The sequence below is a fragment of the Catharus ustulatus genome, chromosome Z (genome assembly GCF_009819885.2).
Source record: "Catharus ustulatus isolate bCatUst1 chromosome Z, bCatUst1.pri.v2, whole genome shotgun sequence".
Taxonomy (NCBI): domain Eukaryota; kingdom Metazoa; phylum Chordata; class Aves; order Passeriformes; family Turdidae; genus Catharus; species Catharus ustulatus.
Genome location: NC_046262.2, coordinates 65,859,674 through 65,885,687, shown reverse-complemented (window position 1 = coordinate 65,885,687; position 26,014 = coordinate 65,859,674). Strand labels below are relative to the sequence as shown.

Here is a 26,014-nt window from a genome sequence, read left to right as displayed (position 1 = left end):
TCTTTGCTGAAAATGATGTTTGGTTGAAATCTGCCATATTTGGATGTTTGCCTGTAACTCCAGATGTTCAGTGTCCCGATCAGAGTTGTTATGCAGAAATTTAGAATTGGAGCACGGCAGAGGAAGTGGTGTGTTCTATGCAAGTGCTGTATTTGCTACACACTGAAATGGATGTGTTAAACCTTTTGTACATAATGCAGAGGATGTCACTCAGGATCCCAAAGGGTCATTGCACAATCTTGTCCGTGATGGGACATGTTCTGTGCAGTGAGTTGGACACAGAAACATGGAGTCATAGAATGGTGTGGGTTGGAAGGCACCTTAAAACCTTACCTAGTTCTTAATCCCCCACCTTGGGCAGGGACACCTTCCCTTAGACCACATTTTTCAAAGCCCAATCCAACCTGGCTGTGAACACTTCCAGGGATGGGGCATCCATAGCTTCTCTGGACAACCTGTTCTGGTGCCTTACTACCCTCACAGGGAAGAATTTCTTTCTAATATCTAATCTAAATTATTTTCTTTTAATTTTAAACCATTTCTCCTATCCAACCACTGCATGTCCTTATAAAAAATTTCTCTTCATGTATGGACATGATTTCTCTCCCAGAAAATCCTCCATGAGGAGAAATGTGGCAGGCCTGTTTGGGGGGGAATATATATGATACTGAATAATTAAAGTGTTTTCATGATTAACAGGATATTGAAAATCTCTATTTCACAAGATAAGAGAGATTATCTGCCCGCTGAGACTAGGATCTCCCTTTTGCTGGAGAAGTCTATAAATAAAATGGAGGAAATGCTTGCCTGGGACCAGAGGCCACAGATCACCCAGCTTCAGTATCCAGTCTTGGACTATGACCAGTGATAAATAATCTTCTGGACAAGGATAATATGGGACATAACAACTGGAGACAATTTGGCAATTCACCTAAAATCCTATTCTTGATACCTCTGACAGCTAAGTTTTGTTGAGAAAAGACTTTTTCCCACTTTGTTTTTAGGCTGCTGCAGATTTCAATGGCTCTTGTTCTGTGGTGTGGGAGTAGTGAATTCTGCTGCTCCAGGACTGCCCTCACCACCCCCAGCTGTGCCTCCTCAGGGGAAGTCTGTGCCCCTTGTCACACAGGGCAGGTGTCCCTTCCCTGCCGTGCTGTCTGCCTCTGGTCCTTTGCCCCACGTGGCCACCTCTGCACCAGGTCACCCTGTGTGAGCACCAGCACTTCCCACTCTTCCCCTCCTCTTAATCACTGATCCTCAGAGCACATCACCTCAAGCACCTTCTTCTTCCAGTCATGGTTGTCTCTGGTGACCCTTGGGAAGCAAGCTTGCAAAATATGTCTTATTTTCTGTGAGGTGGAGAGAAGGTAAATTTTAATTACTCTCTGAAACCAATGGGTTGGACAACATCTCCCTGCAGCCCCTTAAGTACTGTGCTTTCTGTTCTGTAAATCAGGCACTTTATTAGATCCACTGTAGCAGAAAATGAAATGTAAAACTGAGTGTAGACTTATTTTAGAGACAGTAGTAGCAGAATTAAGAAGGGAAATATCTTTGACTTACTGGGGGAAGTAATTTAGGAAGAAATTGGAATGGTTAATTAGAGAAAATTATCTCTATCTAATTCTCAAAGGCTAATTTAAATGCTCCAGTCTTTTGCATGTAATGAAAGATCTATTTTAATAACTTAGATTATTATCAAGGAATGCAACTTAAGTGGTAGCAAAAATTTTCATAAATTTTCCATGAAAAAATATTGTTAAAGTGGCATCTGAATATTATGACAGAGATGCAAAAATCATAGTGGGTCTCTTTTTAAAAAATTATTATTTTATTCTTGTGGAGTGGAAGGTTGGGGGCAGGAGGAAGACGGGAAAATGATTTATGAGGCTTTTCATGTTTTCATGTACACCATTACTGCTAGAAACTTTGAGACCAAAAGCTGTATCTGTGGCATTCCTGAATTTTAAATAAAAATAGCAATTTAAAATAACTAAATAACAAAATAATTTAACTTCTTGATCAAATCCCAGGATTTGTAAGGATGTCAGTAAAAATATTTATACAGGGGGTATGATATTGCAAGTTCCCAAAGCATGTTGTTTGGTTTGGTTTCAACTAAAGGAAAGTCTTGTGTTGATTAACTACCCTTCTTCAATTTAACTTTTTACTCAGGCTTTCAGTTGTTAAAGTAAGAGCTAATTCTCTCACAAGAATTAAAAGCAAGCCAGCCAACAGCTCCTCTGTCAGGAAACGCTTTTCCTTCCAAAATCAGTAAAAACCTGTAGAACAGTTGCATGTTTAGCATGAGTCCAGGCACCAGCCGGTGCAGGATTGTCAGGCATAAGGGAGAGTTTGTATGGGAGACTCCAGGAAACGGTGTTAGGGAGTCAGGAATACAGACCACACAGGAATAGCCTTTCATTTTCACCTAAGAGGTGGAGAGCTATTAAGCCACCTTTGGGAAGGATGAATGACATTTAGTCCCTGAGTAGATAAGTCTCATGACATTATCTGCAATTACCTAATGAGAAGTTGTAGTCTATTTTTTTTTCCTTTGGGAGATACATTTTCTATGTAGTTATGCATCTTCTGCAGCAGGGATACTTTGCTACATCGAGTGTAAATTCTGCTTTTCACTGAAATTTTTGCAAAGGAGTGGGACAGATTCTGCCATGTTTGTCAAAAATAAATATGCAGTGATTCGTATTTTCGGTAGAAAAATTCCATTCTGCCAATGTTACTACAATGCACTTGCCTTTATTTGGTTTGGTTGGTTGGTTCGTTTGGTTTTGTTTTTGTTTAGTTGTTTTTTTAATAATCCAGTTCTGACAATATTGTGTTTTGAAAAACGTAAGAAGTGTGGACTACTTTCCACAAAAGTGGTCAGTAGTTCACATCTTTCTTACATAAATGTGATGTGGCAGCTTTGAGACCAGGATACTAACTCGTAATCTTTCTCCCTACAGGTCTTAATGTTAGGTACTCTAGTGACAGTGAAATTGCATGACTCCTTTGTGCCAAAGCTGGTGAGAAGGGCATGTACTGTTCTGATGACTTCTTTTCCAACTGTTTACTAGCATCTAGACCACAGCTTCTGTAATCAGGATAAAAACCAGTATTCTTCCTAAATTACCAAAAGGAGTTACAAGAAAGCAATCAGCACATTCAGTCCTATGCTTTCAGGCAGAGATTATCCTTCAGCTTCATTGGAGGCTGGAAAGAAACAACCTACAAGCAGCTTACTTGGTAATAACCCAATGCCCAAGACTTTTGTGTCTTTCCATGGAGCAGTGGATGCTGGCCAAAGTATTCTAGCAGGGTAAATCACTGGAGTTTTCTAGTATCACAGACGCTGTATTTACAAGGGCAATTGCATACTTTTAGAAGGGATTATGTAATAGCACATGGGACACGTGGAAAGTAAAACCAGATTCTGAGCTCATTTGGATTAACTTTAATGTGGAGGAAATGCAAGAATTTAAGCAAAGATAGTTCATATACAGCTACTGTACAATCTGAGCCTCAGTTTGCTCCTGGCTGCCACATGCCTCAGTCCATCCCCTCAGCCTTCTTCCCATGCTCAGGCGCTCAGGCAGCTGCTAACCTGATGCTGTTGTGCTGTCACAGGAGGGTGAGTGCTGTGTGAAGGATCATATTTCTTGGCCCTTTGCTCTCTGGCTTTGCAGAGCTTCGAATCCACCAGCCCAGATGCCTGCAGCAGACTCCTGCCAGCTGTCACCATCAGAGGGCATGTCAGCAATGTGGCTGTACTCAAAACGACGGCTCCATGTATCTTGGGTGTGCATCTGTGATGCCCTAAATGTGACGGTGCAAATAGTGATGGGGAAAGGGAACTTGCAGGAGTGGGGTGCAGCTGCAAAAGCAGAAGACAGAAAAGTCTGAAGGGGCACGGCAGAGAAGAGGTGGGTAGACTGGGTATGAGATGTAGGGGCAGAGAATATCAGATCTTGGAAAGGCTGGTAAAGGAAAGAGGCAGACAACAGTTAAAGCAGCTTGGATTGGTGTGGAGAGCTTTCACTGAACAGCCCAAAGGGAGAAAGGGAAGTCTCTCCTTCTATTTTTAGCCAAGTAACTGAATTGCTGCACTTCCCTGCCTGCGGGGGTCAGGCAGTAATGGAAACCACCCTCTGAGCAGGAGCAGGGCTGTGCTTTGCCTGCTGGCAGGGCTCATCTCCATGTGATGGCACGTGCTGCAGCACAGGCCTCCCCTGGGCTGGAGCTCGGGAAAATGAAAATGCTGAGGGGCTTGTCCGTGCTTGGGCACCTGCTGGCCATCCCAGGAGACTGGGCCATAGAGGTGCAGGTGGCCCTCCCCTCTTGATTTCTGGGGACCACTGCTCTAGGTCTGGGTCCCCATGAGCCTCAAGTCCAGCCAGCCTTCATCCCTGCTCTTGGTGCACCCCTGCACCTGTGAGCTTGTGTGCCACGTCATTTGGGTGTACTTGGTAAATCCTCAGCTATCTAGAGAGACTATCTTCCTGATTTATCATCAAGCACCTTGTTCTTCTCCTGAGGGCAATTCAGTGCAGCTAAATTGGGTTCCTGCCTTGCTTTGTGCTTTGAAAGAGCCTTTTTCTCTGTCTAACGACTGCAGGGTACATGTTTCCAGCTCACATGCTTAAGTTAGGTTATGCTGTGTATGTACTACTGATTATTCCTGGCCTTGTTGAGGTGTCATCATCTCAGAAATACAGATCAGGGATGTGCCTAGCTGAGCAAATAGGATGGGAGATGATATATAAGGCTGGGGGTGACAAAGGAAGAGCGAAAATCAGAGCAGTCGTGACATGAGTGTTAACAACATTTTAAAAGATTTGGGTTTCCTTTTCTGAAAGGAATTCTTGGTGTTGTATTCTCAGGGGCCATTTTCATCGATGGTGGTTTGTGGGGAAGTATAAAAAATCAGTTCATTGTACAGATATTTTTGTTAGTAGGTTTTTTTAACTTTAATTTTTTTTCTTTCATCACAACTATGAAGCTGGTGTTTGAGGAAGAAATAGATGAATTAGCATCACCTTTTCATCCCTTAAAGGTCTGTGAAGAGGAGGTGAAATGTAGCAGGTAATTCGCCACTGCCAGGATCGTATCTTTTAATGCAGAACATGGCCATCGGGTTTCATTTTTGGTTTTGCATTTTTGAGTTATTATCCCAAAGGGTGGGCATGAGGGGGCCACAAAAGATGGGGGTTTCATGCCTCTCTATTGAGATAATCCTTTGGAGTTCAACTTGTGGTCTGGAAAAAGCCAGGATTTGCTCGGCCTGTGTGGTTTGGGAAGCATGAGTTATTGCACTAATGCTTGTGGTGCCCTAGGAGAGGCAGAGCTGATTCATCCCCTACAGATTCAGAGTGGTGTAAATGTGGTGAACAGAACCTACAGTAGCAGAATCTAGTGAGAATGGGCCCTGTCAGCATCACAGGGCACCTGTGGGGACAAAATAAGCCATGTCATCCTGCTCTATACAGAGTCGTTGCTTAGTTTACATTTGTGGGTATTATATTGTGGTATGGCTTATGGTGAGAACAAATGCTCTGTTCAGAAAGTGCCTGGAGGGAAGAAGAATGAGTTGGTGCTGAGTTACAGCAGAGAAGGACAATCCCTTCCCCTTTCTGGCTGGTGATGCTGTGCCTGATGTCCCCCAGGACATGGGTGGACATCCTGGCTGCCAGGGCACTGCTCACTCATGTTCAGGTTGCCATCAACCAGGACCCCCAGATCTCTTCCCATGACACTGCTCTCCAGCCTCCTATTCCCTAATCTGTCCATACATCAATGGCAGCCCTGTCCCATGTGCAGTATCAGCACCTCCCCTTGTTAAATGTCACACAAATGGTGATTGCCCAGCCCTGTAATTTGTTAGGTCTCCCTGCAGGATATCTCTGCCTTTCAGGGAGTCAAGACCTCTTCCCAGTATCAACCTTGCCTCTTGAATAACTGTTGAGCTGAATTTGGGCAATTTATCCCAGTTTCTGCTCTGAGTCTTTCAACTGATGAGTGCTCTGCCAAGATTTTGAGGCAGACCTGAGCAGGTAGATGTCTCCTGTTGAGCTCAGAGCTGCTGTCTGCCTGCTGGCCCTGAGAAGGAAGGGTATTACCCCACACACCCCACTGAGCTTGGCTGCAATGTGATCTTACTGTAGCATCTGCTTTTTTATGGCTGAGAGACACCACCAGCTCAGGACCAGCTGATCTCTGACCTGGTACTCCCTTCCTTCTGCTCCAGACAGACCAGCCTGCACCTCTGGAGCACCAGTGGGAGCTTAGTGGTGTTGTGGCCAACAGCTAATGGGCAGAAGCTGGGCGAAACAACCTTCTGCTGCATTCCACTTAAGCTCCAGGGTCTGGGATCTGTGTGCCAGTGCAATCCCATGCATGGGAATGATGGCATTCTTCTGCAGGTCAAGTTACTGCAAAAGGAGAAACACAGGAACTCCTCTCACAGGTGAAGGAAACGCATATGAAAAGCAGAGAAAAAAAATGCTCAAATATCAGTCACTCAGCATCTCTGTCCTAATTTAGGAAAACGCATGGAATGAGAGGTCACACCACCTTGGTCTTCACCTATGCTCTGGCTGATCTTGGGGACTCCAAGGTTCACTTTTCCTGGAAGGGAGCCAGGAAATTTATTTTCCCTGGGGATGCCAGTAGTAGTACCTGCTGAGAATAGGCAGTATTCCTCTCACTAAAAGGCTGGAGATTTGCTTATCTGCCTTCATGAAAAGGCCATAGATAGCCCCAGTAAAAATGGATGATTATCAAGGAGGTTTTGGAGATGACTAGTACAATTATTTTAATATTGCTGAGATTTTATTATACCTGAGATGTGTTAGGCCACTGACAGCCTTGGGCAGACTCTTTTTTATTATTGCTTAAGCTGACAAGATAAATCACTTTTGGTACCTGGTCTCAGCTGGATCTGATGCAGTGACTGTCTGTACCTGCTGTTCTGGTTGTGCAGATTCTGCAGATACGATCTGTGCTGTGATTCAAACATTAAATATTTGGGGTATAGAAAACAATGAGATTTTCAGGAAGCTGAAAGGTACATGAACAAGGCTTCAGTGATGCTGCATGTTTGAATCTTGGCTCATTTGGAAATTCAACAGATGAAACTATCTTCTTCAAATTTTGCTGGCAGAGGTATCACAGCTGTACTTGGAGCACTTTTCCCTTTCTGGCTTTACTTCATAATTCCAGCCAATCTGACATTTCTTCTTTCCTTTTTTTTTCAGCTTCAGACCTGCTGTTCTCCAGCCTGCATCCTCACAGGCAACACATGGGCCACAGTGGTTTACAAGAAAGTATTTATTTCTTTGGCTTCAACTCAAAATCTAATTTGCTGTGTGTATTTTGAGGCATGCATAAACAGATACCCTAGGCAAGCAAGGAGAGCAACTAAGAGGCAAGAATGTGCTGTGAATGCACCCTGGAAGTGCTGCTACGTTATGTAATGCAGACCTGGGCTCGACGTAAGCATTAGGTCACAGCTGTGAACACATCCCTGCCTCTCCCAGCAGGTTTGGACTAAGCTGCTGACACCCAAAGCGGCTTCAGTATTGCTTCAGTGTTGCTTTAGTGTCTGCAGAATAAGGAAGGCTGAATGTACATGGTTTTATTGCTCTCTTGCCTGTGCCAAACCAACCCTAGGCAATACCTTGGTTTTGGGGACAAATGAGGGGTAAAGCAAACAAAAAGAAAAAAAAAAAAAAACCACTACAAAAAAAAAAAAACACCAAACCAAAAAACAAACAAAAAAAAAACCAAAAACAAAAGAAGAGGAGAAAGTGTTGGTAGCAGTTACTGTTCAGTTCAGACAGATGACAGCATTTTATTATCCCTTGCATGGTATCCAGGGGAGCCGCAGGAGCTCCCTAGCAACAATATAGCAGGAAAAGGAAGTATCTCAATTCTTGGGGCTAATTTGTTTGTGCAGGGCTATTGGCCTATGGGCACTGTCAGTCCTGGTTGTAGTGGTAAAGAGAGCTGCTACCTCCTTCCGCAATAGTGCCAGGCAGCAAAAATGGCACTGGCGGCAATTTCTGGAAATAAGATAGGGGAAAAGAAGCAGACATCATCTAAGGAGCCACGTGGTCAATCCATGAGGAAGGAAATAGTTCTCCGGTCATTAACTGAGATGCATGGCCAGTCTGTGTATTTTATGGAATAAAGCTGTTATGATTTCTGTATTACCTGTGCTCTCCTAAAAATTCACCTTTTCAAGTTCCTTTCCTCCTTTTCTACACCATCGCTTTATCCATATCTAATATTTCCTTGTTTCTGAAGATGACATATATGTTCCTGCTGTTGCTCCTCTACTGCTCTACTCTAAGAGGATCATGGCAAAACAGAAAGCCATACTATCTATGTTCCCTCAGGACTGACTTTATTAAGGATCCCAAATTTCCTTGACAGCAAAGCTTTCAGAGGCCTAATGCAGTCCTCTAAAACAAGAAGGTACTGAGATCCTCTAGGAACTGAGGGACCACTGACACTGGAGACAAATGGCTCCATGTCGAAATGTCACCTTACAAAATTGATTTTAGATTTTTAATTTTGAAATTGTGCTTAGACATGTCTCCTCTTTATTATACATGGCATCAGTGCATCTTTAATTTCCTCTGCTTTTGGGTATTTATTCATCTGCTGCTATTCCCCTGAAGGGCACCAAGACAGGGAGAATTTTGCACGAGTTCAGCTTTGGCTAAAGGCAGTACCTGAGAGCTGGTGTGTCCCTCCAGCCCTCTGCTTTATTTGTTCCACTTGGCTAAGCTGACACATAAATCTCTGTAACCAAAACTGAGCTGTTAACAAAAAACTCCCTCACTCTCTCATCATAAAATCTTGGAAAAAACCTACTGTGTTGCTCTGTTATCTTCACAGGTAAGCTTTGTTTTTGGCAGGTACAGGTGCATCTTTTTACAGAAATGGGATTACTAGGAAAAAGTTCATAGGTCTCAAGTATCCACGGGACTGGTAGTTCCCTTCTGTTTCTCACCAGCGTGCAATTCCCAGGCACCATGTTAAGGTAAGTGCTGTACACTCCTGGAAGAGAGTGTGTCTTTCTGGTTGGGAATATATGAAGCATTTTGTCTAAAACATAGTGTTTTTCCCCTAGATTATTTGCATGATTGAAAGGGATGGAGCGTTCTTTCCCCATGGCACACGTTGCTTTCCACGGTAATGACATGAAAAGTTTTCCTCACTGAAGGAAATGTGGACATAGCTGTGTAATTTTGCTGTACTACAGAGTACTCTGACGAGAGGAATAACATTTGCTTCAGCACAGATGCACATTGCACTGCAGACACCTTGTCATGGCATATTTCTCTTCTTTTCAACTCTGCTATGGATACCTGTATATTATGATACTTTCAACATCAGTGAGGTATAATTTTGCCAGCTTAATATCCATCCACTATCTCCTCTGCTTGGTCATTTGGAGATGAATCTGTGTCCCCCCACCCAGTTTGGTGCTATTGCAGCATTTCTAGCCATGATGAGCTGAGCAGAACTTGGGCTGATGATTCATTACTGGGAGAGTGTTGAGCATACAAATGAGAGGGTACAATCAGCAGTGAGGCTTGCTTTGCGTATTTCTGCTCTGCTTTGCTTTACCAGTAGGAACATTTCTCACACCAGCCTGCAGTCCTCTGCAGCCCTGATGGCAGGCTCTCTAGTGATGTAGCACTGTACAAACTCCTCTGACAGGCACAGGCAGTGAAAGGAACCCTGCACTTACGGAATGTGAAGTGCTTCTGGCATGCACCTATGCTAAGCTCCTCCTTTCCTGGTAGCCTTTTGTCAGTGTGTTTTATTAGTTGGGCACGTGAGGAGTTCAAAGACTGAAAGAAAAAACACTGGACATATGCATATCACTGCCCACCTCATATAAATCAGTGTACAATGATGAACCATTATTATTTGTGTGCTTCTAGCTACTTGTAGATGGCCACAATCCAGATTAGATGCTCTCTGTGCCAGTACATCTGATTGTCAATAAGAAGCAGCTGGACTCAGCTGAAGCAAAAGCTTTTTCCTGCATATAACAGAAGAGTGTTGCTAAAGTTGGCTGACTCCCGGGCTGTGTAGGATACGTTCCAACAAGAATGTTGTGGATTTTTTTTGCTAAACACTTTCCAGCTTTTTTTTTGAAGAAATGTACTCAGAATTTCCCATAATGCATTTTGCAAAGCTGACAGTCAGCATTTTATGTGATCTTTTCTCTTTCTGGTGATATGAGGTAGGGTTTTTGCATAATTCTATTGACTGTAGTGATTTTATTTCCATTTTTCCACATCAAAGAAGTCAGAATCAGGACCTGACATTTATCCACTGGTGGCTGAAAGGCAGGTGGAGGTGGAAGAGTATAAATATCAGCGAAGAAAACAAAAGGATTAAGATACCAGCCCTGTTAAAGAAAACTCTCCTGTTAATGCTCTGATGGCCAGCAGAAATTCATAGCTCACTAAAAGCAGCAAGTGGTGGTAGATCAGCAGCTCACCCATTTTCATGCAAGAACTTGAGTGCAAGAACCCTGCATCCAGCTCTGGGGCCCCAGCACGGAAAGGACATGGACCTGTTGGAACAGACAAGGCCACTGAGATGATCAGAGGAATGAAGCATCTCTCCTATGAAGAAAGGCTGAAAGAATTGGGATTTTTAAGCCTGCTCCAGGGTGATCTAATTTGGCCTTTTAGTAACTGAAGGGAGCCTACAACAAAGAAGAGAAGAGATATTTCCAAGAGCATGTAGTGACAGGGCAAGGAGAAATTATTTCAGACTGAAAGAGAGTAAGTTCAGATTAGGTATAAGGAAATAATTCTTTACTGTAAGGGTGGTGAGACACTGGAACAGGGAAGCTGTGGCTGCCCCATCCTTTGAAGAGCTCAAGGCCAGGTTGGATGGAGACCTGAGCATCTTGGTCTACTGAAAGTTCTCCCTGTCCATGGCAGGGGTGTTGGAACTAGCTGGTCTTTAAGGACCCTTCCAACCATGATTCTGTGATTCTCTGATTTATGAACTCTTTAGCGAAGTGGATGAACTGGACTGTTATGCTGCCTTCCAGGTAACAAAACGGCTTGTTATCTCTTTGATTAGTTATATGTGTTGAGATTGAAGTGGTATTTCTAAGTTGAAGTGGGTAAATGTTTGTTCTGATGACGTACTCTGTTGCCCATCTCCTCTGAGCAATACAGATATTCATAGAAGCGAGGAAATTTAGCTCGCAATAGCTCAGGAAACTCACTCTTTCCTATTTAGAGCCCTAATTAGAGCAATTAATCACTGCTGCTTCTGCCATCTAAGCTTTCAGGCTAGAATATATTGTCCTCTCTTGTCAGAGCAGAAATGTAAAAATGGTTTCCCTTTACCTGACACTTTGCCAGTACAGCCTTTATCAGTGTCTGCCTCCTACCAACTTCTATCTTTCCTGAGAGCTGGAGCTGAAAATGCAAAGAACAAAATGATGTGACTGTTCCAAAAGAGAGGTGTGAAATTTTAAGAGATCAGTTTCTACTGTGTTTACGTGGGTTTAAGCTGGATGTCTCTGTTTGCATTACCTTTCCTGGGAATTTCTTTTGGGTTTCCATAGGGCTGTAACAAGGTGACCATTTTGGGAGGGAATACCCTGACATTTTCCCTGTGTACAGAGGTGTTCTTTCCACTTGAAACAACTAAAACTTCCCCTCACAAAATCCCTTCCTATTGAAGTTCTCTAGATAAGTGCCCAGGAGAGGGCAGAATGGGAATTAGGTTGCCTCTGTGTGTTTTAACTCCTTATCTGCTCCTTGCCTGGTCCATCAGTATTCAATTTAACTGGTTAAACGTGATTGAAATTCTGCTCCCTCTGTTTCCCCACGTATCAATGTGCATCAGGTGATAGGCTGCAGGGGCTGGGGATCACAGGAGGGCACCCTGGCCCTCTCTGCATCAAACTACGTAACTCTCTAAGTCACAGAGATAAGTGCTTCGGTCTCTCTTGTGTGTGTTCTTGTGACAGTGATCCCTCCTCCAGGAAAGCAAGGCACCTCTTCTGGCACCTGACCTGGTGTGCTGCGCCTTTGGGTGCACTGGGGCTCTCTGCTGCTGAGGATCTCAGGGGCCTGCAGCATAAAGGTCTGAAGAGTACCCTGCTTACCTTTTTTTCCTGACAAAAACTGTGGTGGCATCTTTCTGTTCACAAACCTGCAGGTTCCACGGGGGCCCCCGATGGAGTGTGACAGGGGAAGAGCCAGGTGTGGCTCCACGATGCTGGCAGTGCCTGCACTTCTGCTGAGATCTAGTGGCTGAGTGGGGATGTTCTGATGTTCTGCTGCTGTGCTGAACAGAATATATGAACTTGGCTCTGCAGTGGCAGTAGGGAAGATGGCCATCTGTCAACAGCCAGCATACACATTTTTCACACATACATATTTCATATTTCATATTTTCATACATATTTTTCACACACACACATTTTCACATGCACACACACAAACAACACACACACACACACCACACACGACAGACACACAACTGAAAAGTCCCAACATGTAGGTATGAACACTGAGGGTACTGGACTGCAAGTCTAGTCTAGTCATGTATAGAAATTTTTGAATATCATCTGGAGACTTGCAGCATTTCCAGTTGCATGTATAAGGGAAGTTGAAATTCATGGTCTTGTTGGCCTTTGCTAACATTATGAATGGTCCGACAGTAGCATTGTGAAATATCAATTTTCTTTCGGTGTACTTTCTGCTGCTTCCTTATCAGTCAGCTTCAAAACCTCTTACAATGAAGCAATTCTCTGAATCTGAGATGTTAACACTAATGTTTGTCTTTTTGCTGCCCTTGATGAAAAATTAATGAACCATGAATGAATCAACACTTCTGCCCTGTTTATGCTTTTTTCTTTTTCATGCTTGGATGCCAAGACGCATTTACTGAAACACAGAAACAGTTGTTTTTTGACTTTTGAGATAAATTCATTCAGGAAAACTTCCAACAGGGATCCTCATTCTTGTACTTTGGATCTTGCAGACCTTAAGTAGATACAAATTGCCACAGCCCTTCAGTGAAGGACAGCCCAGAGCAGCTCATAGCACTTGTAATGTGCCAAATATAATTTGTTGCTCATTTTTATTTATTGCCCCACCAGCTGATTGAGTAATTCAGTACACCATTAGCAGGCTCTCCCCCTAAGCAAAGAGGCAACAGACAGTGTGCACTTGGCATTCCTGAGCTGCTCTTTTGGAGAAGTTGCTAGAGGGAGCAGAGGATAAATATTGAATCCAAGACACAACACCTCTGTTGTGAAGGTCTGCAATTAGATCACTTTGTTTTGTTGGAAGGGGTGGGAGGGGGTAGCAATAAAGACACTTACTGCTCTTCCCATTCCACTTGAACAACTCGCTTTAGCAGAAACGACCCAGAAACAGCTCCCCAAATGCAACCAAGCTCCTGCTACACCACAGGACCACTGCACAAGTCTGGAACTTGGCATTGTGACAGCAATATGCTTTCCTCATGTCTGTTACACAGAACAGCGTTTCACCTGGGCTGTACACATCCCTCCTTCCCTGCTCCCCACAGGCACAGCACAGCACCACAGCACACTGACTCCCAGAGCTCCCTGCACGTATCCAGCTCCTGGATTAGTGCGTCACAGGAGACAGGTGCTTGTTCCCACTGACAAGACAAGCTCCATTGTTTAGGGGAACATGAAGCTCAGTACAGTAAACAATGGTCCAGGTAAACCTGGATGATGATGGTGCCTTTCAATACATTTCTGGTAGCTCTCCAAGGACATTACTGATAAGGAAGTCTCTGTGCTAGCCAAATGCACTTCTGTGCAGCTATCATCTCCCAGTTTGTTGAGAGAAGCACCCTTATGTTCCATTCAGGATAACAAGCCATATTTCTTAGCAACAGTTTCACAAAAAGCTGTATCGGAATTTCTTTCTTTTTTATTTAGAGCTAAAGATGAATCAGAAAGCAGAATACGATTTTTTTTTCCAGTCTTACAGTCCTATTTTTGTGGTAGTAATTTTTTTCAATTCTAGTAATTTTGAGTGCCCATGTCTGGATGATATGCTACTGGAGTGAACGTAACTTGTGATCAAAAGGTTTTGGACAGATTAAGTAGTTTTCAACACTTATATTTCCTTTTCCTAGGAGCCTAATTTAGACAATCTGCATACACTTCTGTGTCATTCAGGAAATGGTAAGTATACCAGAATGCAAGGAAATAGAAATTTTTCAGTGTCTCTTTCCTTTACAGTGAAAATATGAGCTTCTTTGGTAGGATTTTTCCACATTTCTAGGAGCCATTGGACCTAGATGTAGCAAGATCAGCTTCTACTCAGATCTACCACCGACAATCCCTTGTGTGGGCATTCATTTTAATCATGAATGAATGGCAGCTACATAGACCTTGAGACTTTACATACCTCATCCAAAATCCATGACTGTCTGATTGCCTGGAACTTTGTTTTTTTGCAGCAAAATTTTGCCCTGTTGCCTCCTTCATTTGTGAGGAAATGCCAGAATTTGAATGTTGGCAAATAAGTCATCTGCACCAACGTGTCACATTCCTTATATGACCTCTACAGGAATTGGTAGCAGTCAGTAATTTGTAGGACAGATCTACTTAATCTCCCTGAATTTAATAATTTAAATGCCTGGAGATTTCACTGAGCATTTTTTTGAGATGAGCTTTCATTTAAAATGTAGAACCTGGGAGAAAAAGCAAATTCTGAAAGAACCTTCTCTAAACCTAAGTATTAGGTTTCCAAAAATATAAATCCTGGAAAATAATCCTTTTAGATATTATAGGTATTCTTCCATTCTCAAATATTAATACAAAACCAATGAATACTTTGGAACGTTTAGTCTTCTGAACCCATTAAGAGGATCATGATAAGCTTTCTCTCCTCCCACACTTCACTTTATCCTCTGCTAACAATGGCCACAGAGGAGGCAAACTGGTAAGGATGCTTGAGATATTTAGTAGGTGTTTAAATCCTACCTGCTGAAGCAAAACAAATGATTCATTTGCAAAGACCATGAAATGAACTTCTCCATCAGACAGACCCGTGCCAGAAGTAATCCCTAAGTGAAGCCCTGGGAACATAGCTATTGCTATGGGAATACCTCTACACTTGACTTTTCTGTGTTCTGGTGATGAGTCAGTATGTGTTTTTCACTAGAAGTGTTTCCTTCCACAAAGCTTGAGGAGGTCTCCAGATACCTGAAATTCCACAACCAAAGTAGTGCCAAACTGTAATGTCACCTCCACTCCTGCCTCAAGGTAAATTCACTGAAGTTTAAGGTGTTTGGGTCTGAAAAAAGAATGAAACAGGACAGCGGGACTTTCTTCTGCAAAGGAAATACACCTAAGACAGTCCTTGGGCTTCTTAGATGACTCGATCCTCAATTACAGACTATCCAGGCTGACACCAGGGAGACATAGCCATAAACTTCAACTGAACCTCACCATGGTGCCTCAACATTGGCTAGAAAGTACATGGCACAGCTGGCCAATGAGAAAGCGAGGCAGTTACTTGAACCACATTATTAGAAGACCAGTTTGCGGTTTTCACTTTTCAAAAGCTATGCTGGGACAGAATTTCAGAACTGGAATTGTAAGAATGAGGACACAAGGCACTCAACTTAAAATCTCAGATTTCTTCCAGTTATTTTGTTTGGACTGTGCCTCCTTTGGGGCAGGAAACTGAATGAACTGTATGCTGAATTGTTTTCCCCCAGCACTCCATCAGCCTGTGGATTTCCTGAAATCCATCTGTTACCTACAAAACTGTTATTAGATGCTGATTCTGGAACATACACCGAGCCCTAGACCCATGCCATTAACTACCGAGAGATAAATAAGGAATTTAAAAACTGGACAGTGACAATGACAAATTTGAATCTTACCCTTACGCATTTTAATTGGAAATATGCGCCTGTATTAAGGAGAGGTAACTCTAGCACATGCATAGAGTGCCTTCATATGAAATCAACATATTTTTACCAGCAGAATTTATCTAAAATATTTGAACATCTTGTAACTGAGAAATACTTGACTTATGGAAACAGATTCAACTTCATGGTAAAACCTGGAATTTTATATCATGGTTCCACTTGTACCAATTGTAAGTCTCTGTAAACCAAGTTTTTGTAATGAAAATGGTAATCAAATAGTAGTTTCAGTTGTACTATTAGACATCCGCCTAAGACAATAAAGAATATGAAATGAAGAGCATTAGGCTTTTCTTATACGATATGCTGTGCTTTAAAACTTATTTTATTGATCCTATAGTTACAAGATCAATTACTGACATTTTCTTGAGGATCAATCTTGGATTAAATGGCAAAATGAAGAAAAGGTTTTCATATATACTATATCCAAAAGCAGAAACAGATTGCCATTCTCATGTGAACATTCAGAAACCTTTTCTGATTATTAAACAGTATGTCTGAAATATATCTAAATTATACCAGCCGCCATAGCACTTTTTGGTGAACCAAAGAAGTCCTACAGTGAAATCAAACTTTGAGTACTACTTCAATACAATTTCCCTCTAACATAATTTTTTTTCCTGTTTTTAGATTCATGTATATTCTGTCTGTCAATTACAATACAAAGTATAAGTAAGATTTAAGCAAGGATGTTGGAGTGTGAAAAAAATTCATGTGAATTGCTAATAGGCTGGTGGGAATAAATTTTTTCCACATGAAGGCAAATCCTGTCTCATCAAAGACAGCCGACTTGATTTTCCAGTTTGAGACCTTGACTAGTCACTATTACCTGCAGAAGGGACACAAAAGCTGAGAGCAGTTTGCTACTAAATCCGCACTTCACTGTGACCAAAGCAGTAGTATTGAGCCTAGTCTTCCCTCCCTTTGAACAGATGTGAGTAAAGCTGAAAGCAAATTAAAACAACGAGCCATAGGGCAAAAAGAAGTCCTGTTATTACTTCAGGTAGGCAAAATGAAGATTTCATAGCACATACATGTTTCTCTTCTGTTCTCCCTGGTTTTGCTACTTAAGGCAGAAGCCTTGCAGTTATCACCCTTCATTGACATTAATTGGTCAGGTTTGCATTCACCTTGACAATCCTGGATTGTGATGGAGAATGGGAAATAAAGGGGCAGTAGGAGTCCTCTCAGGTAATTAACCTAAGCTCCAATGCTTCCCACACCAGCCTATTTTCAATTTTGGCACAGTATAGTTTATACACTCTAACATTATTGCTCAGAAGATAGAATGATGATTCAGGTTTACTAAAAACAGCTTCACAATACTGCAATCATGCCTGTGAAGCTTCATCTCATATCCTGTATTTATAAGTTTCTTCTCACTGAGAAATAAATTTGTGTGGTGTTTCGTGTTTTATCAGAAAAGTTAGTCACCAAATACCTGAAACACTGATATACCATCTTTAATAAAACATGGCTTGTTAGGTCAATTTGCCTGCCAATTCCTTTTCCTGCTTTAAAAACATGTATAATACCATAGGTGACCTCCCTTAATACTACTATCCATACAAATCACAAATAACTGAGAAATAATATGCCACTGCTGCATTCTGTTATGCCAGAAGATCAAGATTACTTTGAAGATTATTTGGAGTAGGTGTTACATATCATTTGTGCCCAGATCCACTGAAGTCAATGAAACAACGCCTACTGGCTTCTGTGGGAGTCTGACTTGGACATTATTCTGGCAATCTGTCCACCACTAAATCAAGCTATTCCAGGGATAAAAGCCCAAATGAAGAAAACTAGAAATTTGGGGCCTAAAACTGAGAAACAAATAAATTTTCTAATTCAATGGCATCCTGAAAAGACTTAAATAAAACACAAACACACTTACACAGGCATGTGCACACACATACATACAAAAAAAAAGTTATGACTTTAACAATCTTAAAAATCCATAGTCTAGAATTGTTTACATTTAAACAGTTGGTTATAATAGGTAGCTTTCTTGACTTTCCATTTATTTCCCTGAGCACTGATCTTTGGAACATCCAGAGTTTCAGAATTATCTAGTTCATAATTCCTAAAATAATTATCTTAAGTAAAATGCTCTCTTTTTTATGACAAAAAATCAATTCCTTATGTTAAACCAGGATACAACTTCCATGAACTACAGTGTATATAGCCAATTTTTTAAAAACCAACAACTATTATTACATATCTGCATCTGTATTTAGGCACCTAGCTGGTTAGTCTGTTTTTCCAAATCACTCTGCAGTCTAGAAGTTCCCATTTAATTCAGTATCAGGTACTATGCTGTCTCATAAACCCATTCAGTTGGAGACCTACATAAGAATTTAGCCTTCCTGCTTTAGTTACTCGTTTTACAAAATCTTGTTTGTATGAGCAATAAGGTATGCTATGGAATTGGTCTCGTGACTAAATCAGTATTATAGGCAAAGATTACAGGACTTCTCACTTTTCCATAAGGGGTTAAGGAGGTGCATCTGCAGAGAGGCAGCATAAAACCAATCTTCAGTACTAAAATGGGACTTAGCTAGGGCATATGTTTTAGACTGGCATTCCACACCAGGAAATCTGCTGGCCAAAAGGAGATCTATTTTAAATTTCTGCTATTTAGAACTACTTGACAAATTGGCAACTGCTGCTTTTCACTCTCTTCTCTAGATTAGAGCTTTAATTGTGATCTTCACAGACGTCAGTTTGCGACTTTAAGACTTTTCAGGCATTCTGCATTTCAGATTATACAAAGTATGCAAGTCAAAACATTTTGGAAAACAACAGTGCAGATATTCAATATTTTAGAATCAAATCTCTCTCTCTCCAGTTCTGAGGCTGCAAATTACGTCAGCCTCTCTGCAGCTAAAAAGTTCAAAATAATTTTCCATGAACCACAGAAATGGACTGTAACTTAGCATACTCTTAACCCTCTCTCCACTCTGTCTCCCCTCCTATTCCACCTTCCTCCCACCCCCCCAGCCCTGGGTAGCTGATACACTGGCATTATGCAGCAGGCTCCAAACACAGGATTAACAAAAAGGTTATTTTGTAATACTTCATTTCAATACACCTTAACTCGACGAGGGGGTATTGAACCAATATGCAACCGGGAGAGCGAGTTGCTTTTTGGTTCTTCATGCAACATGAAATCAAGCCTTCGTTTGCTCTCAAATGATGTAATAAAATATGCTGCATCTGATTCTCTTCAATTAGCACTTTTTCATACTATCTGGTACTGGCATTCCACAGCAGAATCCAAAGGGAGAATTTAGCACTTTTTCTCTTTGCAGAAACCCTTTTTAATACTTCAAAGTTCACAAGGAGTTAACAGCATACGATCCCATTGTTAACGATCCCATCACTTCCCCCCTCCCCCTTTTCAGAAATTAGACTGGCCTTTCTTTAAATAAACAAACAAAACAAACAAACAAACAAACAAACAAACAAACAAAAATTCCTTGCTTTAAAATAGGAGTATAAATACTGTTTTGAAAACACATTTGGAAGATGTCTTCCAGGATGGTTTATATATTTCTTTTATCCTTTAAAACTGTGACTACTGCATCAGTTAAGGCTGTTTACAATAAATATATTTTTCAAATAAAACTTTTAATATTCAAGCTTACCAGATTGATGAATTGTAACAGGTAAAATGGAACTCTTTACAAAGTAAACCATGTAGTTGTACAAAATAGAATTATACCCTTCACCTGTGCAAAACAAAAAGAAATCCTGCCTCGCATTAAAAACACGGAACCTGTTTACAAAAAGGAATGTGTACTACATTTGGACTTCCTTTTTAACTGCCATATCCTAGCAACATCTCAGTTATTTTAGTAAAGGAACTAATCATCATTTTTAAACTGCAGTGAATTTACCAAACATTTTCACTATAGACTTCTGAAAGCTTTTACAGTAAGAAGTTATCAACAAAAGCAGGCACGTTAGTGTACAAAAACGTTGTTGATTTTTTTCCTGTTTCTTTTTCAAAGTGCAGGTTTTTCTCAATGTGCATCTTACAAGACCAACGAATGTTTTAACTCACTAAATCTTAAAACAGAACTCAATTCTCCCAAGGAGTAGTGTAAACGTTAAAGATCCCCAATACACCTCTAGTAAACGTGACACAAATGTCTCTGCGTTGTTTAGAAATTTAGCTCTTTTGAGAGGTAAAGAAGCTTCATGACACCTTTTCCTTACACTGGCTGGTTATCATAAATGGGTAACTCTGGACTGCTAAAGCTGGAGACTGATGAATCACTTGAAGGGAACTAAACTTGGCTACAGAGGAGAGGCGACGGGAGGAACCAACCCTTAGGCGTTTCTTGCGCAGCCTTCGGAAAATTCAGCCGCCGGAGGACGAAGGGTCGGCGTGGGGGAGGGAAGAGGGGGAAGGAAGGGGAGAGCAGGGAGGGAGTGAGGGAGGAGAAACTTCCGCAGAGCCAGAGGCACGGCGGCACGCCGCCCGTGTCCCACTGCGTCCGCGGCGGCGGGACCATCCCGTCGGTGGCGCGAGAGCTGTCCCCGAGCCCCGCGGCTGCCAAGCGCCGGCGGGCCCGCTCCCGGCTCTCAGGGCGGTCCGGGCGTCGGAGCCGGGCGGCCCGGCGGCGGTGGGCGCTAGGTGCCGTGAGCGCAGGGCTCCCCGGGGTAGATCTCCTCGTAGGCGGGGGGTTGCTCGCTGGGCAGAGGGTAGCAGTAGGGGTAGGAGGCGTTGAGCTCGGGGTCCATGGGCGAGTAGCCGGGCAGCTCGACGGAGGGATGTCCGCCGCAGTGCACCTCCACGCCGGCCTCGTCGAAGACGTGGAAGACGCCCACGTTGATGTAGGAGACGGCCTGGAAGGGGCAGTCCCCGGGGCTGAGCTCGGGCTCGCCGCCGGAGAAGAGGGAGCCCTGGCTGTGGCGCGGCGCCCGCCGCCCGCCGCCGCCGCCCCTCCGCCGCCGCCGCCGCCCGCCCGCCGCCGCCGCCGCCGGGGCCGCTCGCCGCCGCCGCCGCCTCCGTCCGCGCTGCTGCGCGGCCTTGTAGTTCTTGACAAGAAGCAGGTTGAGCAGGCCCAGGAGGCACTCCAGCGCGTTGAAAACGGTGGAGAGCACCAAGCCTTGCTGGTAGTCCCGCAGCTTCTGGCAGCGGAGCGCCGCGGCGGTGCCGTCGGGGGCCGCGGGTCCGCTCCGCGGGCGGGCCGCGCCGCCGGGCTGCAGCAGGCAATAGTGCGAGTACTTCCTCTCCACCAGCGACACGGTGTCGCCGTCGATGACGGCGCCGGCGAAGGCGCTCAGCACGCCCAGCATGAACACCAGCACCCCCAGAAGCAGGAAGTTCTGCCGCCCTCCGGGCGACGCCTTCTCCACCGGCCCCGACGGCGCGGCCGCCGCCTCCGCCCCGCCGAGGCCGCCGCTCGCCGGGTCCGGGTCCCCGGCCGGGGCCAAAGCAGAGGCCGGTGCCGGTGCCGGTGCCGGGGCCGGTGCCGGAGCCGGCGCCACGGGCGCCTCGTCGGGCGGGCGACAGCAGAGCAGTGCAGCGGCGAGCAGCGAGAGGCCGGCGGCCAGCAGCAGCCCCGAGTAGAAGGCGCCGGCGGCGGTGCCCAGGCGGAAGGGCTCGCCCTTGAGCTCGGAGCCCAGCGAGAAGCACTTGAGGCCCACGGCGGCGGCGCTGAGGGCGCAGGCGAGCAGGAGGCAGCTGGAGAGCGCGGCGCAGGCTCCCCGCACGCTCCACTTCATCCTCCGCGCCGCCGCCGCCGCCGCCGCCCCGCCGTCCGCCTCATCCTCCTCCCGCGGCCCCCCCCGGCCCCGCGGCGGCGGCGGCGCGGCGCGGCGCGGCCATGCGAGCGCGGCGCTCCCCGACGGGGCGGCTGCGCTCCGCTCCGCTCCGCACGGCAGGCAGCTGCCGGCCGCAGTGAGCCGGGCGCGGCGAGCGCGCAACGCTCCCCCCACCGCCTCCCGGTCGCCGCCGCCTCCTCGTCCCCGCCCGCCCTCTCTTATCGCGGCGGCTGCGGGGAGGCGATTAATTATGGATGGGAGCCGCGGCGGGCGGGGGACGGAGGGGGCGGCCCACCGGGCCGTCGCGGGTGGCGGGGGCAGAGTACGACCCCCGGCGAGCCCGGGGGCGGCGGAGTTGCCCAGCCCTCCCTCCCACCCGCGGGGCGCGGGGGCCGCACGTCGCCCTCCGGCCGGACCCGCACCGCGGAGCGCGGCTCGGGACGCGCGGCTCGGGCAGGGGGTGGCGGGGGTTTGAACACCCCCGCGGGCTCCGTTGCCGAGAGCTGCTGCTTGTCTCCGTGTTCCTGCCTTCTCTCCCTCTCTTAATTTTATTTATTTATTTCTGAGCTCTTGCGCTCGCCAGGAGGCCGGCGAGCCTCCGTGCATCGCTGTGACCGCGTTGCGGTGTGTCGGCGGCTCTGATGCAGCCCGAGAGCGGACCGAACCGAGCCCCCCACGCCGGGCTGCCCGCACGGCTCCTCCGTGCCCGCGGGGGCGGCGGTCCTCAGCAGCCCTCCTTGCGAGGTGCACCGCCTGTGAACAAGGCGAACCCCTGTGGCATTGCACCCCGTGGGCGACGGAGCTCGAGGGACGAATGGCCACTGCAGCACCCTCGGGACGCCCCGTCCGGGATCGCCCGCAGCGCCGGGGGTGGAAGCCGGTTTGGGGGTGGTGCTGCCAGCTGCCCTGGTAGAGTGTGGCCCGGTGACTCCTCGGGGAGCACCTGCAGTGGCCTTCTGAAAGAAACGTTGGAACCTCTGCCTCGAAGCGGGCAAGACCGGCAAGGGGCTCTTCAGGAAGGCTCTTCCTCGCCAGTCCCTGTTTCTTCCGGGAAGCTGTAGCCTTTCAGCTCCCCCATTTTCCCTATCTGCCGTGCGCACGCCAGCCTTGCTGGGTATTTTTAGCCGGCGCCGCTGATTAGCATTCAGGGGAGCAAGCGAGAGAGAGAAAGCAGTTTTCCAAATCGTTTTCTCTTCCTGCAGCGCAAGTGCACCTGTTGGTGGCAGGAGGGGTGTGTGTGGCGTTATCCGGTGTTCAGCTTTCTGCAGAGATGCGACCTTGCTCCCTCTGTCCCGTCGGGGTAGGCCCTCTTAGCACCTCGCTGAGGAGCAATAGCACCAGATGTAATCTCGGGCAGATGGGCACAGTCTCTTGTGCAGCAGCTGCTCCTCCCGGAGAGAAGTTTCTGGGCCCTGCCTGGGGCAGAGGTCCCCCCAGGGACACGTGGTGGGAGGCTATCCTGCCTGGAGCCCGGCTCTCGCTGGCACAGTCCAGAAGCATCATTGGCTCAGTATCAAAAAGTATCGAAGGGATGTGCCATCCTGCCCCGTAGGACCACACAGTCAAGGGAATTTTGCTCTCTCTCTCTCCTGTTCCCAAAGGGTCCATGGAGCACTGAGCACGTGAGAAAACACAAAAGTTCTGACCAGCCCACTTGCGCCCCTCCAGAGAGGGGTGGCTGGGTATGTCATCCCAGTCATCCTCAGCTTTCTTTTCCCAGGCTATCTCTTACCTTGAGGACTGAGTGTGTTGGCCTGCTGACCTGTGTCCGTGTGAAGATTTTGCTATAGGACCTGTGACTTTGGCTCTGTTTGTGGTGAGTTACTGGACTGCTGGGGAAGATCTTCAGGTTCTGAAAAAGAACTCACCTCATCACTCTTAAAAAGTGAATGCATAGAAGACACACAGGATTTTATAAAATATAGCACCTACCTCCTGAGATCTCTGTTGAGCATCAAAATATGGCTTCAGAAAGCACCTATTAACTCTCAATCCAGCTGTTAATCCAGAGGACCCTGGTAGACACACTCTGTGTGGAGGGTGAGGAGATATAGTGAGTGGGAAGTAAACACTTAATGAACTAAATATATGTAAAATGGGCAAAGTGCCTTGCTCCTTGACACACAACATGAATTTTACATGGGCAGGGAAAGTGTGATGTATATAACTTGATTGTCAAGATCTTATAAAATGAACTATTTATTGTGAATGGTAAAAACATTAATTTAATACTAAATAAATACAAACCTAAGAAAAGTTCTAAGCCTTTATGCATCAATTTATTAATCAATCTTTAACTTACAATGCTTAGAGTAGAAAAAGCAAACCTTTCATTGGTGGCAAGCTGTTCCTTTTTTGTACAAAGCGTTTCTTGATGTTTCTTTCCTTCTTGTTTTGGCAACTGCCAGAAGTGGGCAGCAAGGCTTCTCCAGCATGGTTCTTCAGGTGTTCCTACAGCTGTTTCAGGTGTTCAGTCTTCCTGATCTTGAATGTCATCTTCTAAGGAAAGGACTTTTTCTTCCCTGTGTTTGTGATAGAAGACTGATCTTTGATTGCATCCCACAAAGCTGTGCGTTGTGAGAGGCCAGGCTAACACACAATGTTAATCATGTAATTAACAACTGCTATAGCTTTTCAGTCCTCCCTTGGAGCAGCTTGCTACTGTTAACCTTTTCCAGATCTTGCTTGCTTCTCCCCAAAACGCCTCTTTGTCTTCCGAGCACGGCGTTCATTATGCAAAGCCAGAAGTTTCACTGCCAACTTGTTTCACCACATGTTACTTATTATTCATAAACTTCCTGTGTTTTGCTGCCACTCCGAATTAGCCCAGTTTTTCACCAGATTATTTACAGCTTTGCACTGTGACACATTTTCGGTAACAGGATACTTTCAAAACACACACAATGTATACACACATACACATACACATACACACACACACACAGAGTATGATCATATATGCATATATTGCACATTGGAGGTCAGCTTCTTTGGATAGTAGGTCTAAAAATGTTGTAATGATGTTGTTACATTAATAATAACAGACATAAGGCTCTATAAAACATCTATATACCTATACTGAATAATTGGTTGGTGACTGAATTGGCTTTACTGTAAAAAAATGGACTGACCTACCTATGCAAATAAAGGTCACTGGTGAGTTCTCTAGACCCCAAAGGGTAATGCTGATCACCTCAGCCCTAGATAGTGGTCCCTTCTGGTATGATTAGGATGCCCATTTGCATGTTGATAGCTAATCTATGTGTGTCTAATTCCTCAGCCTGGTCTGCCTGCTGAAAAAAAAAAAAGAGTGTCTGTGTACAACGAAAGATGGGAGAACTGCAAGCCACTTGGCCACATCAGTCTATCACCTAAATTAATTACTGTAGGTAGTTTTGAATCGCTGAGAGCTGTTTTGTCATAAGCTTTGTTAGTCATTCCAAAATTTATAAGTTGTTTTCAAGAGTTATTCTGGTGAGCTTTGGAGCAGTTGTATAAGGTTTTGTAGGACAACACCAGCCTGGAAGATACATTCCCAACAGTCTCTTCACAATCATTGTTTGGGCTTTCTGTGTGTTGCAGTGGTAGTCATTTATGGCCAGTTCCTGTTTCCAAAGAGGGGTGGAAGATCTTTGGTTCAAAATCTTGTTTGCTCACAGGGAAGCTGAGGGGGCTTGTTGGGCTGGGTGCCTTGTTGGGAGTAGCCACTGCCATGACCAACAGTGTGGGCTTGCTTTGCTTACTGTGCACAGAACTGGACATTTTCAGTAACGTGCATATCAGCCTCTTAACTTTTTGTGGTGAGTCAGTGGCACTAAGGACAACAGAGCTGTTAATTATTTGCACTCTAGGCTTGAAGCTAAAATAGATGGAGATCTTCATCTTATGCCACCAAACTGCAAAGCATTGCGTTGTTTTATTGTCTGCCTCTTCTCCCACACTGTGTTTATGGTAAGATATATGTGTTGTTATTTCTGTGCCAGTTTGATAAATGGTTGTCATAGCTTTGACTATTCAGTCATGATGGCTGTGTAACCTGTTTCCTACTATTTCCCTTTTTTTTCTTTTTTTTTTTTTTTTTTTTTTTTTTTTTTTTCCTGCCCTGTTTCCATAGGGTACATTTTGGACTGCAAACTCACTTTGCAAAAATTGCTCTACATGCAGTTACTAAGAATACATTAAAAATTAGAAATTTGAAACTCTGAAGATGAAATCCATCGTATTTCTTTTTGGTTTTATATTCTTTTCCATTTAC

General features: G+C 44.9%; 1 protein-coding gene across 1 annotated transcript; it reads right to left on the bottom strand.

Moving 5' to 3' along the window:
* Positions 1–16,288: 16,288 nt before the first annotated feature.
* On the bottom strand, positions 16,289–21,737 carry TMEM271 (transmembrane protein 271). The gene has a single exon (XM_033084938.1). The coding sequence runs from the start codon at positions 21,718–21,720 to the stop codon at positions 20,623–20,625; it is 1,098 nt and encodes a 365-aa protein (XP_032940829.1). The 5' UTR covers positions 21,721–21,737; the 3' UTR covers positions 16,289–20,622.
* Between the last annotated feature and the right edge of the window lie 4,277 nt (positions 21,738–26,014).